General features: G+C 45.3%; 1 protein-coding gene across 1 annotated transcript in view; it reads left to right on the top strand.

The window, feature by feature from the left end:
* Positions 1–588: 588 nt before the first annotated feature.
* fat4 (FAT atypical cadherin 4) overlaps positions 589–12,500 on the top strand; it is a 190,440-nt gene continuing 178,528 nt past the window's right edge. Inside the window, exon 1 of the mRNA XM_062039710.1 lies at positions 589–5,961. Coding sequence (XP_061895694.1) covers positions 877–5,961 — 5,085 coding nt within the window. The 5' untranslated portion in view covers positions 589–876. The remainder of the gene's footprint in view (positions 5,962–12,500) is intronic.

The raw sequence follows: 12,500 nt of genomic DNA, 5'->3' as shown, positions 1-12,500 counted from the left end.
GTAAAATGTTGTCAATACTGGAAGAAAACAAGGTAAAATGTTGTCAATACTGGAACAAAACGAGGTAAAATGTTGTCAATAGTGGAAGAAAACAAGGTAAAATGTAGTCAATACTGGAAGAAAACAAGGTAAAATGTAGTCAATACTGGAAGAAAACAAGGTAAAATGTAGTCAATACTGGAATAAACCAGCAGATGTTTATCCAGCGCAGGTTGTGAGTGTGACATGAAATGATGATTTATTCCGAATGACCCGATGATGATTTGACCCCACAAAGAGAAGAAGACGCACAAAAAAGGTCAACAAAGACAGTTTAGAAATCCTTTAAAAAGATCATTTTTGAATCCCAAGAAGACGTTTCAAAAGTCGTCTTTTTAACGTGATGACCTTCTTTTATTAGATTTCCCCCCCGAGTGTGGAATGCGTCTCGCGCGTGACTGACGTGAACGGCGTCGGAAAGTGATGGAGGCGGCGGCGCGCGCGCGTGCACGTGGTCCGTCCAATGAGCGCCTCCGAGGGCGGGAAGCACTTCTTGCTCCTTGCAACTTTGCTGGGCCGCGCACACGCCGAGTGGACGTCGAGTGGACGTCGAGTGGACGTCGAGTGGACGTCGAGTGGACGTCGAGTGGACGTCGAGTGGACGCCAGCGGAGCAACTTTTCCACGCGGCGCTCGAGTCAACTTGTCACTTTTTTCCTGCTTTTCTTTCCCACTTTTGTGCTGCGGAGGAATGAAGCTCGCCTCCTTCTGGATCTTTCTGCACGGATGAGGAGCGCGCACGCACGCACGCACTTTGCCGGGACGATGCTGGAGCGTGGATGCGTCCCCGGCACGGACTGAGTGTGAGTAAGAAAGCAGGACCGGACTGGACTAGACCATGGCACGCTCCCTCCCGCTGCTGCTGCTGCTGCTGTGGACGTGGTCCCGCTACTCGGCGTCCATGCAAGTCCGCCAAGAGTTCCAAGTGCTGGAGGAGCAGCCCGTGGGCACCTACGTGGGCCAGATAGAGACCAGAGCCAGCTTCACGTACCGCTTCAGTGAGAAGCACCAACTTTTTGCCATCAACTCCAGCACGGGGGTCATCGCCACCTCCTCCCTCGTGGACAGGGAGCTGCTGCAGAGTGACGTCATCAACGTGGTGGTGCTGTCCAGCCAGCCCACTTACCCCACCGAGGTCAGGATTGTCGTTTTGGACATCAACGACAATGCGCCCGTGTTCCCGGACGCCTCCATGGTGGTGTCCTTCAAGGAGGACGCCAGCAGCGGGCGACAAGTCATCCTGGACACGGCCACGGACTCCGACATTGGCAGCAACGGAGTGGACCACACCACCTACACAATAGTGAAGGGTAACCAGCAGAAGAAGTTCCGCTTGGATATTACAGTCAACCCCAGTGGAGAGGGGGCGTTCCTGCACCTGGTGTCCACGGGAGGCTTGGACCGGGAAGTGGCTCCCTTCTACCAGCTCCTGATTGAAGTGGAAGACAAGGGGGACCCTAAAAAGTTTGGCTACCTGCAGGTGAATGTTACCATCCAGGACATCAATGACAACCCGCCTGTTTTTGAGCAGGAGCAGTATCACAGCAGCGTGCTGGAGGACGCGGTGGTGGGCTCCAGCATCCTGCAGGTCACGGCGTCAGATCAGGATGAGGGAACTAACGCCGAGGTCAGGTACTTTCTGGATGAGGGCACGCCCTTCCAAATTGACCCCAAAGAAGGTACTATTATCATCAAGCAGAGTTTGGATTATGAAAGTAAGAAAGAGTACTCGCTGACTATTCACGCGGTGGACAACGGCGTGCCGTCGCTGTCGGGCAGAAGCGAGGCCACCGTCAAGCTGGTGGATGTGAACGATAACGACCCGGTGGTGAAGTTCAGGTATTTCCCCACCACGTCTAAATTTGCCTCTGTGGATGAAAATGCTCAAATTGGCACGGTGGTGGCGCTGCTCACCGTGTCTGACTCGGACTCTCCCTCCGCTAACGGCAACATTTCTGTGTCCATCCTGGGAGGCAACGAGCAGAAACACTTTGAGGTGCACACGTCCCCCGTGCCCAATTTGAGTCTCATCAAAGTGGCCAGCGTTTTAGACCGGGAGAGGATTTCCTCGTACAATCTGACCGTGTCGGTGTCCGACAACGGCAGGCCCGTGGCGCGCTCGTCTTTTGCTAGCCTGGTGATATTTGTAAATGACATCAACGATCACCCGCCGATATTCCAGGAGGCGCTGTACAGGGTCCGTATCAGCGAAGACGTCCCTAAAGGCAGCTACATTAAAGGGGTTTCTGCAACAGATGGCGACTCTGGGCAGAACGCCAACCTGCGTTACTCGCTGGTGTCTGGAAACGCTTTGGGCTGGTTTTCCATCAGCGAGAACAGCGGGCTGGTTACCAGCGCTGCTTTGTTGGACAGGGAGCTAGCGTCCCAAGTTGTGCTGAACATTAGTGCCAAAGACCAGGGGCTGCAGCCCAAGATTTCCTACACTAAACTGATGGTCAGCATCACTGATGTCAATGACCAGGTGCCCGCCTTCACGCAGAGCACGTATCACGTGTCTCTAGTGGAGCACGCTCCCGCCGGCGCCCAGCTTCTGGTGCTCTCCGCATCAGATGACGACCTGGGAGAGAACGGAACAATCCGGTTCTCATTTGACGCGGAGACGCCAGCCAGCGTCCGGGAGCTGTTCCGCCTGGAGGCCGCGTCGGGGCGATTAAGCACGGCCGCTGAGCTAGACCGAGAGGATCAGGCCTCCTACTTGCTCCACATCCAGGCGGCAGACGCGGGCACGCCTCCTTTGCACTCTCTCGGAAAAGTCAACATCACCCTGAGGGATATCAATGACAACAGGCCAGTTTTTTACCCCGTGCAGTATTTTGCTAATGTGAAAGAGAATGAGCCCCCCGGCACTTACGCCACCACCGTCACCGCCACAGACACGGATTTGGGTGGTAACGGCACGGTCAAATACATCATCACAGCGGGGGACACGTCCGCATTCCACATTAACAGCAACACGGGCAAAATTAGCACGCAAGTGTCTCTGGACAGGGAGCTGAGAACCACTTATCAGCTCCAGGTGACAGCGGCAGATGGTGGCGGCTTGCGCTCGCACACCCACGCCATTGTGACCGTGACCGTGATAGATACGCAGGATAACCCCCCCATCTTCAGCCAGAGAGTGTACAGCTTTGTCATGTTTGAGAACGTTGGTGTCGGGACAGTAATAGGGAGCGTGTCAGCCTCCTCGCTTGATCTCAACTCTAATATCTCCTATCTGATCACGTCAGGAGACCATCGGGGTCTTTTCAGTGTAAACGCAGCCGGTCAGATCACAGCACGGAGTCAGGTAGACCGGGAAGAGCAGGGCTTTTATCACCTGAAGGTTGTCGCCAGAGCAGGTGAGATCACAGGAGAGGCCTTTGTTAACATCACAGTGAAGGACTTGAATGATAACGCTCCCCACTTCATTCACTCCGTGGAGCACGTCAGCGCCGTGGAGAACTGGGGCGCAGGTCATGTGATATTCCAAGCCAAAGCCTCAGATCCCGACGAGGGCACCAACGGCGTGGTGGTCTACAGCCTCAAGCAAAACCCCAAAGGCCTCTTTCACGTCCACGAGAAGCACGGCCTCATCACGCTGACCGGGCCGCTGGAGGTCAGCGCCACATCGTACGAGATTGAGGTTGTGGCGTCAGACATGGGGGTCCCCCGGCACACCTCTGGTTTAGTCCTCATTGTCAGCGTGTACGACGTCAACGACAACTCGCCCGTGTTCGACCAGCTCTCCTACGAGGTCGCCATCTCCGAGTCGGAGCCCGTCAACAGCCGCTTCTTTAAAGTGGAGGCCACGGACAAAGACTCTGGTCTCAACGGGGAGATCATGTATGACATCGTCGGCGGCAACACCGCCGACATCTTTGGTATTTTTCCAGACGGTCAGTTGTACATTAAAGCGGACCTGGACCGAGAGCTTCAGGAAAAATACAAGTTAGTGGTGGTGGCCACAGACCAGGCCGTGGAGCCGCTAAGTGCCACCGTCAATGTCAGCGTGATCCTGGAGGACGTCAACGACAACCGCCCGCTCTTTAACACCACCAATTATGTATTTCACTATGAGGAGGAGCAGAAGAGGGGCTCGCTGGTGGGCTTCGTTTACGCCGAGGATAAGGACTTTGGTCCAAACAGTGACGTCAGATACTCATTTGAGACTCCGCAGCACAACTTTGAGCTGAACGTCATCACGGGGGAGTTGCGGAGCACGCTGCGATTGGACCGCGAGTCGCTCATGAGACAAAGAGGCGCCGCCGCCTTCAGCTTCGTTGTCATCTCGTCAGACCAGGGTCTCCCCCGGCCCCTCAGAGACCAGGCCAAAGTGCAAGTTTACATACAAGACATCAACGACAACTCGCCCAAGTTCACCAAAGACATTTACCAGGCCTCCATCTCTGAGTCCGCTCAGAACATGACTCAACTCCTGCGTGTCTCCGCCTCCGATGTAGATGACAACCACAACGGACTGGTTGATTATGGCATTGCTGAAGGCAACGAGGAAGGACAGTTCACCATCGACAGCAGCTCTGGACAAGTCACTCTGGTCGGAAAGTTGGACTATGAGTCAACATCCTCCTATTCTCTGAAAATAATAGCTGTTGATGCTGGCACCGTGCCCTTGTCCTCCTCCTGCATACTTAGCATTAGCATACTGGACCAGAACGACAACTCCCCGACCTTCCCTAAATCCTCCATGTCGGTGGACGTGCTTGAGAACATGAGGATAGGCGAGTTGGTGGCGTCTGTGACGGCCTCTGATGCAGACTCGGGCCAGAACGCCGACATAACGTACAGCATCACCGCCACAAACCACCACGGCACGTTCAGCATCAGCCCCAACACCGGCAGCATCTTTCTCGTCAAAAAGCTGGACTACGAAACGCAGTCCTTGTACAAGCTCAACGTCACGGCGAGGGACAGGGGCAGACCGCAGCGCTCCTCGTCTATTCCCGTCATCATCCACGTGAGGGATTTTAACGACAACCCCCCCATATTCACCCCCGGGGACATTTTCAAATCCATCCCTGAAAATCTTCCCATCTCCGCGTCCGTCATGACCATCACGGCTCACGACACCGACGCGGACATCAACGGGCTGCTGGAGTACTCCATTGTCCAGCAGGTCCCCAGAGGAGGACACTTCAACATCCACCCGACCTCGGGCCTGGTCTACACCGCCAAGGAGATCGACAGGGAGTTCTCCAACCTCTTTGAGCTGACAGTGAAAGCCACCGACCAGGCCGTGCCCTTTGAATCCCGCCGGTTTGCCCTGAAGAACGTAACAATATGGGTCACTGACCTCAATGATAACATTCCCACTTTTGTATCCCAGAATGCCCTTGTGGCCGAACCCAACATTGTCATCGGCTCCATCCTGACCACGGTGCTGGCTTTTGACCCCGACGAGGGGGAAAACGGGGAAGTGGAATACGAGCTTGTGGAAGGGGACTCGGACACCTTCATCATGGACAGGTACAGCGGCGACATCCGCCTGGCCTCCCAACTGGTGCCGTCCCGCCTGGTCTACACGCTCACGGTGTCGGCCACCGACCACGGCGGCGACCGCAAGACCTCCAGGACGGACATGACCATCATCCTGCAGGGCCTGGACGGCCCCGTGTTCACGCAGCCTAAATACATCACCATCCTCAAAGAGGGCCAGCCGCCTGGCACCGACGTCATCTCCTTGGACGCCTCCAGCCCGCGGGGGTCCGCCACCAGATTGGAGTACTACATCGTCGGGGTGCGCGGCAGCGGGAGAGCCGCGGGGCGACTTTTCACCATCGGGCGCCACACCGGAGTGATCCAGACGGCCGAGGAGCTCGACAGGGAGAAGGGGTCCGAGCTCTACCTGCTGGACGTCTACGCCATCGAGACGGACGCCAGCCAGCCCAGAACGCAGCGTGCCGAGGTGAGTGAGCTGCTAACTTCTTTTCCGCACTCTGCCTTTCCTTTGTTTGTCAGGGGAGAGTTCATGAACTGGAGTGTTGGCATCTGCTGGAGGGATATTTGGATGAGATCATGGATGGAGGGTGTCCAAGTAACACTTGCAGTACTCATTATTCACTTCCTGATTAGCTCTTCTCCAGTTTATTAAGCCGTCATTCTGTGGGATGTGACTGAGACGGATGCAGGGATGACTTCTTCCAGGTCCTGGCTGTTTTACTAAAGGCCATCTAAAGGGTCTTCCCGTGTGCGTGCGTGCCAGCACGGCTCTGCAGGCTCTACTTCAGGCCCGCGGCTTGTTTTGGCACCCGGGTGGTCCGAGGGGGTTTGGTTTGCATTATGTGAGCCAGAAGTGCTCCACGGGGCAATACGTGACCCTTCAGATGGGATGATGTCTTAAGCCTGCTGGAGAAGATGCTGAGGGCAAAAGAGGGTGTTTTGCATTCTTAGGTCAAGTCTGTCTTTTTCACACCCGGCCACTAGATTAGGTACCCGCGCCTAGGTTTACCACAGACTATACTCTGATGTTGATGCACGTGGTGCTTGTAAGAGGCGGTGATTCCAATGTTAACTGCAAGTTGAAGTCAAAAAGCTGTCATGCTAACAGTTGAAGTAGCAACATGTTTGGCTCCAGGGTGTACAATTAGCCAAACAAGCTATCATCACAGATAGCATGCGTGAGCTAACAACATATGGAACTCTTAGTGCTCCTGATTTACTGCTCCTCTTTGCAAACATCAACAAATACAACAAAAAGCTTATTTGGCCAAAATATAATCAGTGTTTCTTAACCATAGGGCCGCGAGCGCCCCCTACAGCAGAGTTTATTAACCTTCTTTACCAACTTTTCCACTACACTGGGGCCCGGGGCCCACTCAAATACTCTAAATTAGTGATCTTACTCTTGGTTTTAATCCTATTAAGTGATCAAATAAATAATATCTAAATGTAATAATAATTTATGTTTATTAAATAAAGTTCAACACTTTTAAACACAAAGGTGTTTTATTGTTAGTGCTATGGTGCCATCTCACTGCAGGCGCTGCAGTGTCCTTCCATTTAGAAGTGCTGTTCTGTCTACTAGCCGTCCATAGCGTTTCTACTCGTGTGGATTCTTCATTCATCACTCCGAGCAATGTTTGTAAGTTTTACAATATAACTAAAACTATTCTTACTTACTAAAACGTCCCATGTGTGATGTCTAAGTGGAAGTGTCGTTCTGTCTACCAGCCGTCCATAGCGTTTCTACTCGCGTGAATTTTTCCATTCACACTCCAGGCAATGTTTGTAAGTTTTACAATATAACTAAAACTATTCTTACTTACTAAAACGTCCCAAGTTTTATGTCTAAGTGGAAGTGTGGTTCTATCTACCAGCCGTCCATAGCGTTTCTACTCGTGTGGATTCTTCATTCATCACTCCAAGCAATGTTTGTAAGTTTTACAATATAACTAAAACTATTCTTACTTACTAAAACGTCCCAAGTTTTATGTCTAAGTGGAAGTGTGGTTCTATCTACCAGCCGTCCATAGCGTTTCTACTCGTGTGGATTCTTCATTCATCACTCCAAGCAATGTTTGTAAGTTTTACAATATAACTAAAACTATTCTTACTTACTAAAACGTCCCAAGTTTTATGTCTAAGTGGAAGTGTGGTTCTATCTACCAGCCGTCCATAGCGTTTCTACTCGTGTGGATTTTTCATTCATCACCCCGAGCAATGTTTGTAAGTTTTACAATATAACTAAAACTATTCTTACTTACTAAAACGTCCCATGTTTTATGTCTAAGTGGAAGTGTTGTTCTGTCTACCAGCCGTCCATAGCGTTTCTACTCGTGTGGATTTTTCATTCATCACCCCGAGCAATGTTTGTAAGTTTTACAATATAACTAAAACTATTCTTACTTACTAAAACGTCCCATGTGTGATGTCTAAGTGGAAGTGTGGTTCTATCTACCAGCCGTCCATAGCGTTTCTACTCGTGTGGATTCTTCATTCATCACTCCAAGCAATGTTTGTAAGTTTTACAATATAACTAAAACTATTCTTACTTACTAAAACGTCCCAAGTTTTATGTCTAAGTGGAAGTGTGGTTCTATCTACCAGCCGTCCATAGCGTTTCTACTCGTGTGGATTTTTCATTCATCACCCCGAGCAATGTTTGTAAGTTTTACAATATAACTAAAACTATTCTTACTTACTAAAACGTCCCATGTTTTATGTCTAAGTGGAAGTGTTGTTCTGTCTACCAGCCGTCCATAGCGTTTCTACTCGTGTGGATTTTTCATTCATCACCCCGAGCAATGTTTGTAAGTTTTACAATATAACTAAAACTATTCTTACTTACTAAAACGTCCCATGTTTTATGTCTAAGTGGAAGTGTTGTTCTGTCTACTAGCCGTCCATAGCGTTTCTACTCGCGTGGATTCTTCATTCATCACCCCGAGCAACGTGTGTAAGTTTTACAATAAAACTAAAACTATTCTTACTTACTAAAGTGTCCCATGTGTGATGTCTGTAGGAGTGTTTCCTAACCATAGGGCTGCAAGCGCCACCTAGAGCAGAGTTTCTTAACCTTTTTTACCTCAGGACCCAACTTTTCCACTACACTGGGGCCCGGGGCCCACTCAAATACTCTAAATTAGTGATCTTACTCTTGGTTTTAATCCTATTAAGTGATCAAATAAATAACATCTAAATGTAATAATAATTCATATTATATATATATATATATGTTTATTCAAATAAACTTAAGTTAAACACTTTTAAACACAAAGGTGTTTTATTGTTAGTGCTATGGTGCCATCTCACTGCAGGCGCTGCAGTGTCCTTCTATTTAGAAGTGCTGTTCTGTCTACTAGCCGTCCATAGCGTTTCTACTCGTATGGCTTCTTCATTCATCACTCCGAGCAACGTTTGTAAGTTTTACAATATAACTAAAACTATTCTTACTTACTAAAACGTCCCGACATGTGTGATGTCTGTAATCCGTGTTTCTTAACCATAGGGCTGTGAGCGCCACCTAGAGCAGAATTTCTTAATCTTTAGGTTTTCCACTACACTGGGGCCCGGGGCCCACTCAAATACTCTAAATTAGTGATCTTACTCTTGGTTTTAATCCTATTAAGTGATCAAATAAATAACATCTAAATGTAATAATAATTTATGTTTATTAAATAAAGTTCAACACTTTAAAAAGGTGTTTTATTGTTAGTGCTATGGTGCCATCTCACTGCAGGCGCTGCAGTGTTCTTCTATTTAGAAGTGCTGTTCTGTCTACTAGCCGTCCATAGCGTTTCTACTCGTGTGGATTCTTCATTCATCACTCCGAGCAACGTTTGTAAGTTTTACAATATAACTAAAACTATTCTTACTTACTAAAACGTCCCATGTGTGATGTCTAAGTGGAAGTGTCGTTCTGTCTGCTAGCCGTCCATAGCGTTTCTACTCGCGTGAATTTTTCCATTCATCACTCCAGGCAACGTGTGTAAGTTTTACAATATAACTAAAACTATTCTTACCTACTAAAACGTCCCATGTGTGATGTCAGTAGGAGTGTTTTCATGCATATTTGTACCTGCTATCATAATGTAATCAAGTTCATGTTGTTAGCATGAGCTAATATGCTAACAAGAGTCTGTGTTAGTATTATTAACTTACATTCTTTTTGTATTGTTTCACTTTCACAAATTCCTCAGTAAATTCATCAAAACGTCAGCGTGGAGTTATTGAGTCTGTTTAGCTGATTGGAGAGCTAGCTTCTGTTTTGTTTGGTCAGCCCTTTTACTGCCGTTTGGAAATTATTATGTAAATACACATTTACAAAATATTTCTTAGTAAATAACTCATTTAAACATACATATTTTTATTCCTAAATGTTGTGGGTGGGGCTTGTATACGGGAGAATGTGGTAATTAGGTGCTGCTTTGTGAGACAATAAGTCACAGCTGTGCTCTAAAGGGTGAGCAGTATTAGCGGTCTAGGTGGGGACGGCATGGCTCGCGTCATCTACGGCCCAGCCCTAGGAGAGCCATGACCCTTTCACCTCTTCTTGGAAACTGCTGACAGCAAACTTAGTCAAGTAGGAAAAAAAAGTATTTAAATCAAATGTTCCTCAGAAGACTCGTAGAAGAAGAACTGGAGGAGGACTCATGCGGAACAAACCTCTTTGCCCAGACCTGTAACTCACCTCCAATTGCAATACTGGGACTGTGTGTGTGTGTGTGTGTGTGTGTGTGTGTGTGTGTGTGTGTGTGTGTGTGTGTGTGTGTGTGTGTGTGTGTGTGTGTGTGTGTGTGTGTGTGTGTGTGTGTGTGTGTGTGTGCATTGTAATTCATGCGCTAATCTACACCCCCCGACACACGCTTTAGGGAGGTGGTCAGCACTCGGGGTGAAGCATGTGGTGTCCTGCTAGGTGGTCGCCCTGCGTGGACGCGGGAGGGGGCGTGGCCTAACCCGTCCCCGAGCGCGCGTGCGTTTTTATGAGACAGCGGGCCGTAAATGTGCATAAACATGCGCTCATGCACGAGCTGGCGGACAGAAAGTCACGTTTGACCAGGAGTTGAACTCCACCAAGACAAAGATGTCCTTTGATGAATGTTAGCGTGATATTTACTCAATATTTCATGAACAATTGAGTAAATATCACGCTAACATTCATTCAATATTTACTAAATTTAATGAATGTTAGCGGGATATTTACTCAATATTTCATGAACAATTGAGTAAATATCACGCTAACATTCATTCAATATTTACTAAATTTAATGAATGTTAGCGGGATATTTACTCAATATTTCATGAACAATTGAGTAAATATCACGCTAACATTCATTCAATATTTACTAAATTTAATGAATGTTAGCAGGATATTTACTCAATATTTAATGAACAATTGAGTAAATATCACGCTAACATTCATTCAATATTTACTAAATTTAATGAATGTTAGCGGGATATTTACTCAATATTTCATGAACAATTGAGTAAATATCACGCTAACATTCATTCAATATTTACTAAATTTAATGAATGTTAGCGTGATATTTACTCAATATTTAATGAACAATTGAGTAAATATCACGCTAACATTCATTAAATATTTACTAAATTTAATGAATGTTAGCAGGATATTTACTCAATATTTAATGAACAATTGAGTAAATATCACGCTAACATTCATTCAATATTTACTAAATTTAATGAATGTTAGCGGGATATTTACTCAATATTTCATGAACAATTGAGTAAATATCACGCTAACATTCATTCAATATTTACTAAATTTAATGAATGTTAGCGTGATATTTACTCAATATTTAATGAACAATTGAGTAAATATCACGCTAACATTCATTAAATATTTATTAAATTTAATGAATGTTAGCGTGATATTTACTCAATATTTAATGAATGTTAGCGTGATATTTACTCAATATTTAATGAACAATTGAGTAAAATATCACGCTAACATTCATTAAATATTTACTAAATTTAATGAATGTTAGCGTGATATTTACTCAATATTTAATGAATGTTAACGTGATATTTACTCAATTTAATGAATGTTAGCATGATATTTACTCAATATTTAATGAATGTTAGCGTGATATTTACTCAATATTTAATGAACAATTGAGTAAATATTACGCTAACATTCATTAAATATTTACTAAATTTAATGAATGTTAGCGTGATATTTACTCAATATTTAATGAATGTTAGCGTGATATTTACTCAATATTTAATGAATGTTAGCGTGATATTTACTAAATTTAATGAATGTTAGCATGATATTTACTCAATATTTAATGAATGTTAGCATGATATTTACTCAATATTTAATGAATGTTAGCGTGATATTTACTCAATATTTAATGAATGTTAGAGTGATATTTACTCAATATTTAATGAATGTTAGCATGATATTTACTCAATATTTAATGTGTTAGTGTGATATTTACTCAATATTTAATGAATGTTAGCATGATATTTACTCAATATTTAATGTGTTAGCGTGATATTTACTCAATATTTAATGAATGTTAGCGTGATATTTACTCAATATTTAACGAATGTTAGCGTGATATTTACTCAAATTTAATGTATGTTAGCGTGATATTTAGTAAATATTTAATGAATGTTAGCGTGATATTTACTCAATATTTAATGAATGTTAGCGTGATATTTACTAAATTTAATGAATGTTAGCATGATATTTACTCAATATTTAATGAATGTTAGCATGAATATTTACTCAATATTTAATGAATGTTAGCGTGATATTTACTCAATATTTAATGAATGTTAGAGTGATATTTACTCAATATTTAATGAATGTTAGCATGATATTTACTCAATATTTAATGTGTTAGTGTGATATTTACTCAATATTTAATGAATGTTAGCATGATATTTACTCAATATTTAATGTGTTAGCGTGATATTTACTCAATATTTAATGAATGTTAGCGTGATATTTACTCAATATTTAACGAATGTTAG

The sequence above is a fragment of the Entelurus aequoreus genome, linkage group LG28 (assembly GCF_033978785.1).
Source record: "Entelurus aequoreus isolate RoL-2023_Sb linkage group LG28, RoL_Eaeq_v1.1, whole genome shotgun sequence".
In the NCBI taxonomy this organism is placed as follows: Eukaryota; Metazoa; Chordata; class Actinopteri; order Syngnathiformes; family Syngnathidae; genus Entelurus; species Entelurus aequoreus.
The sequence above is the reverse complement of the archived record's forward strand: the minus strand, read 5'-3'. Positions and strand labels throughout refer to the sequence as shown.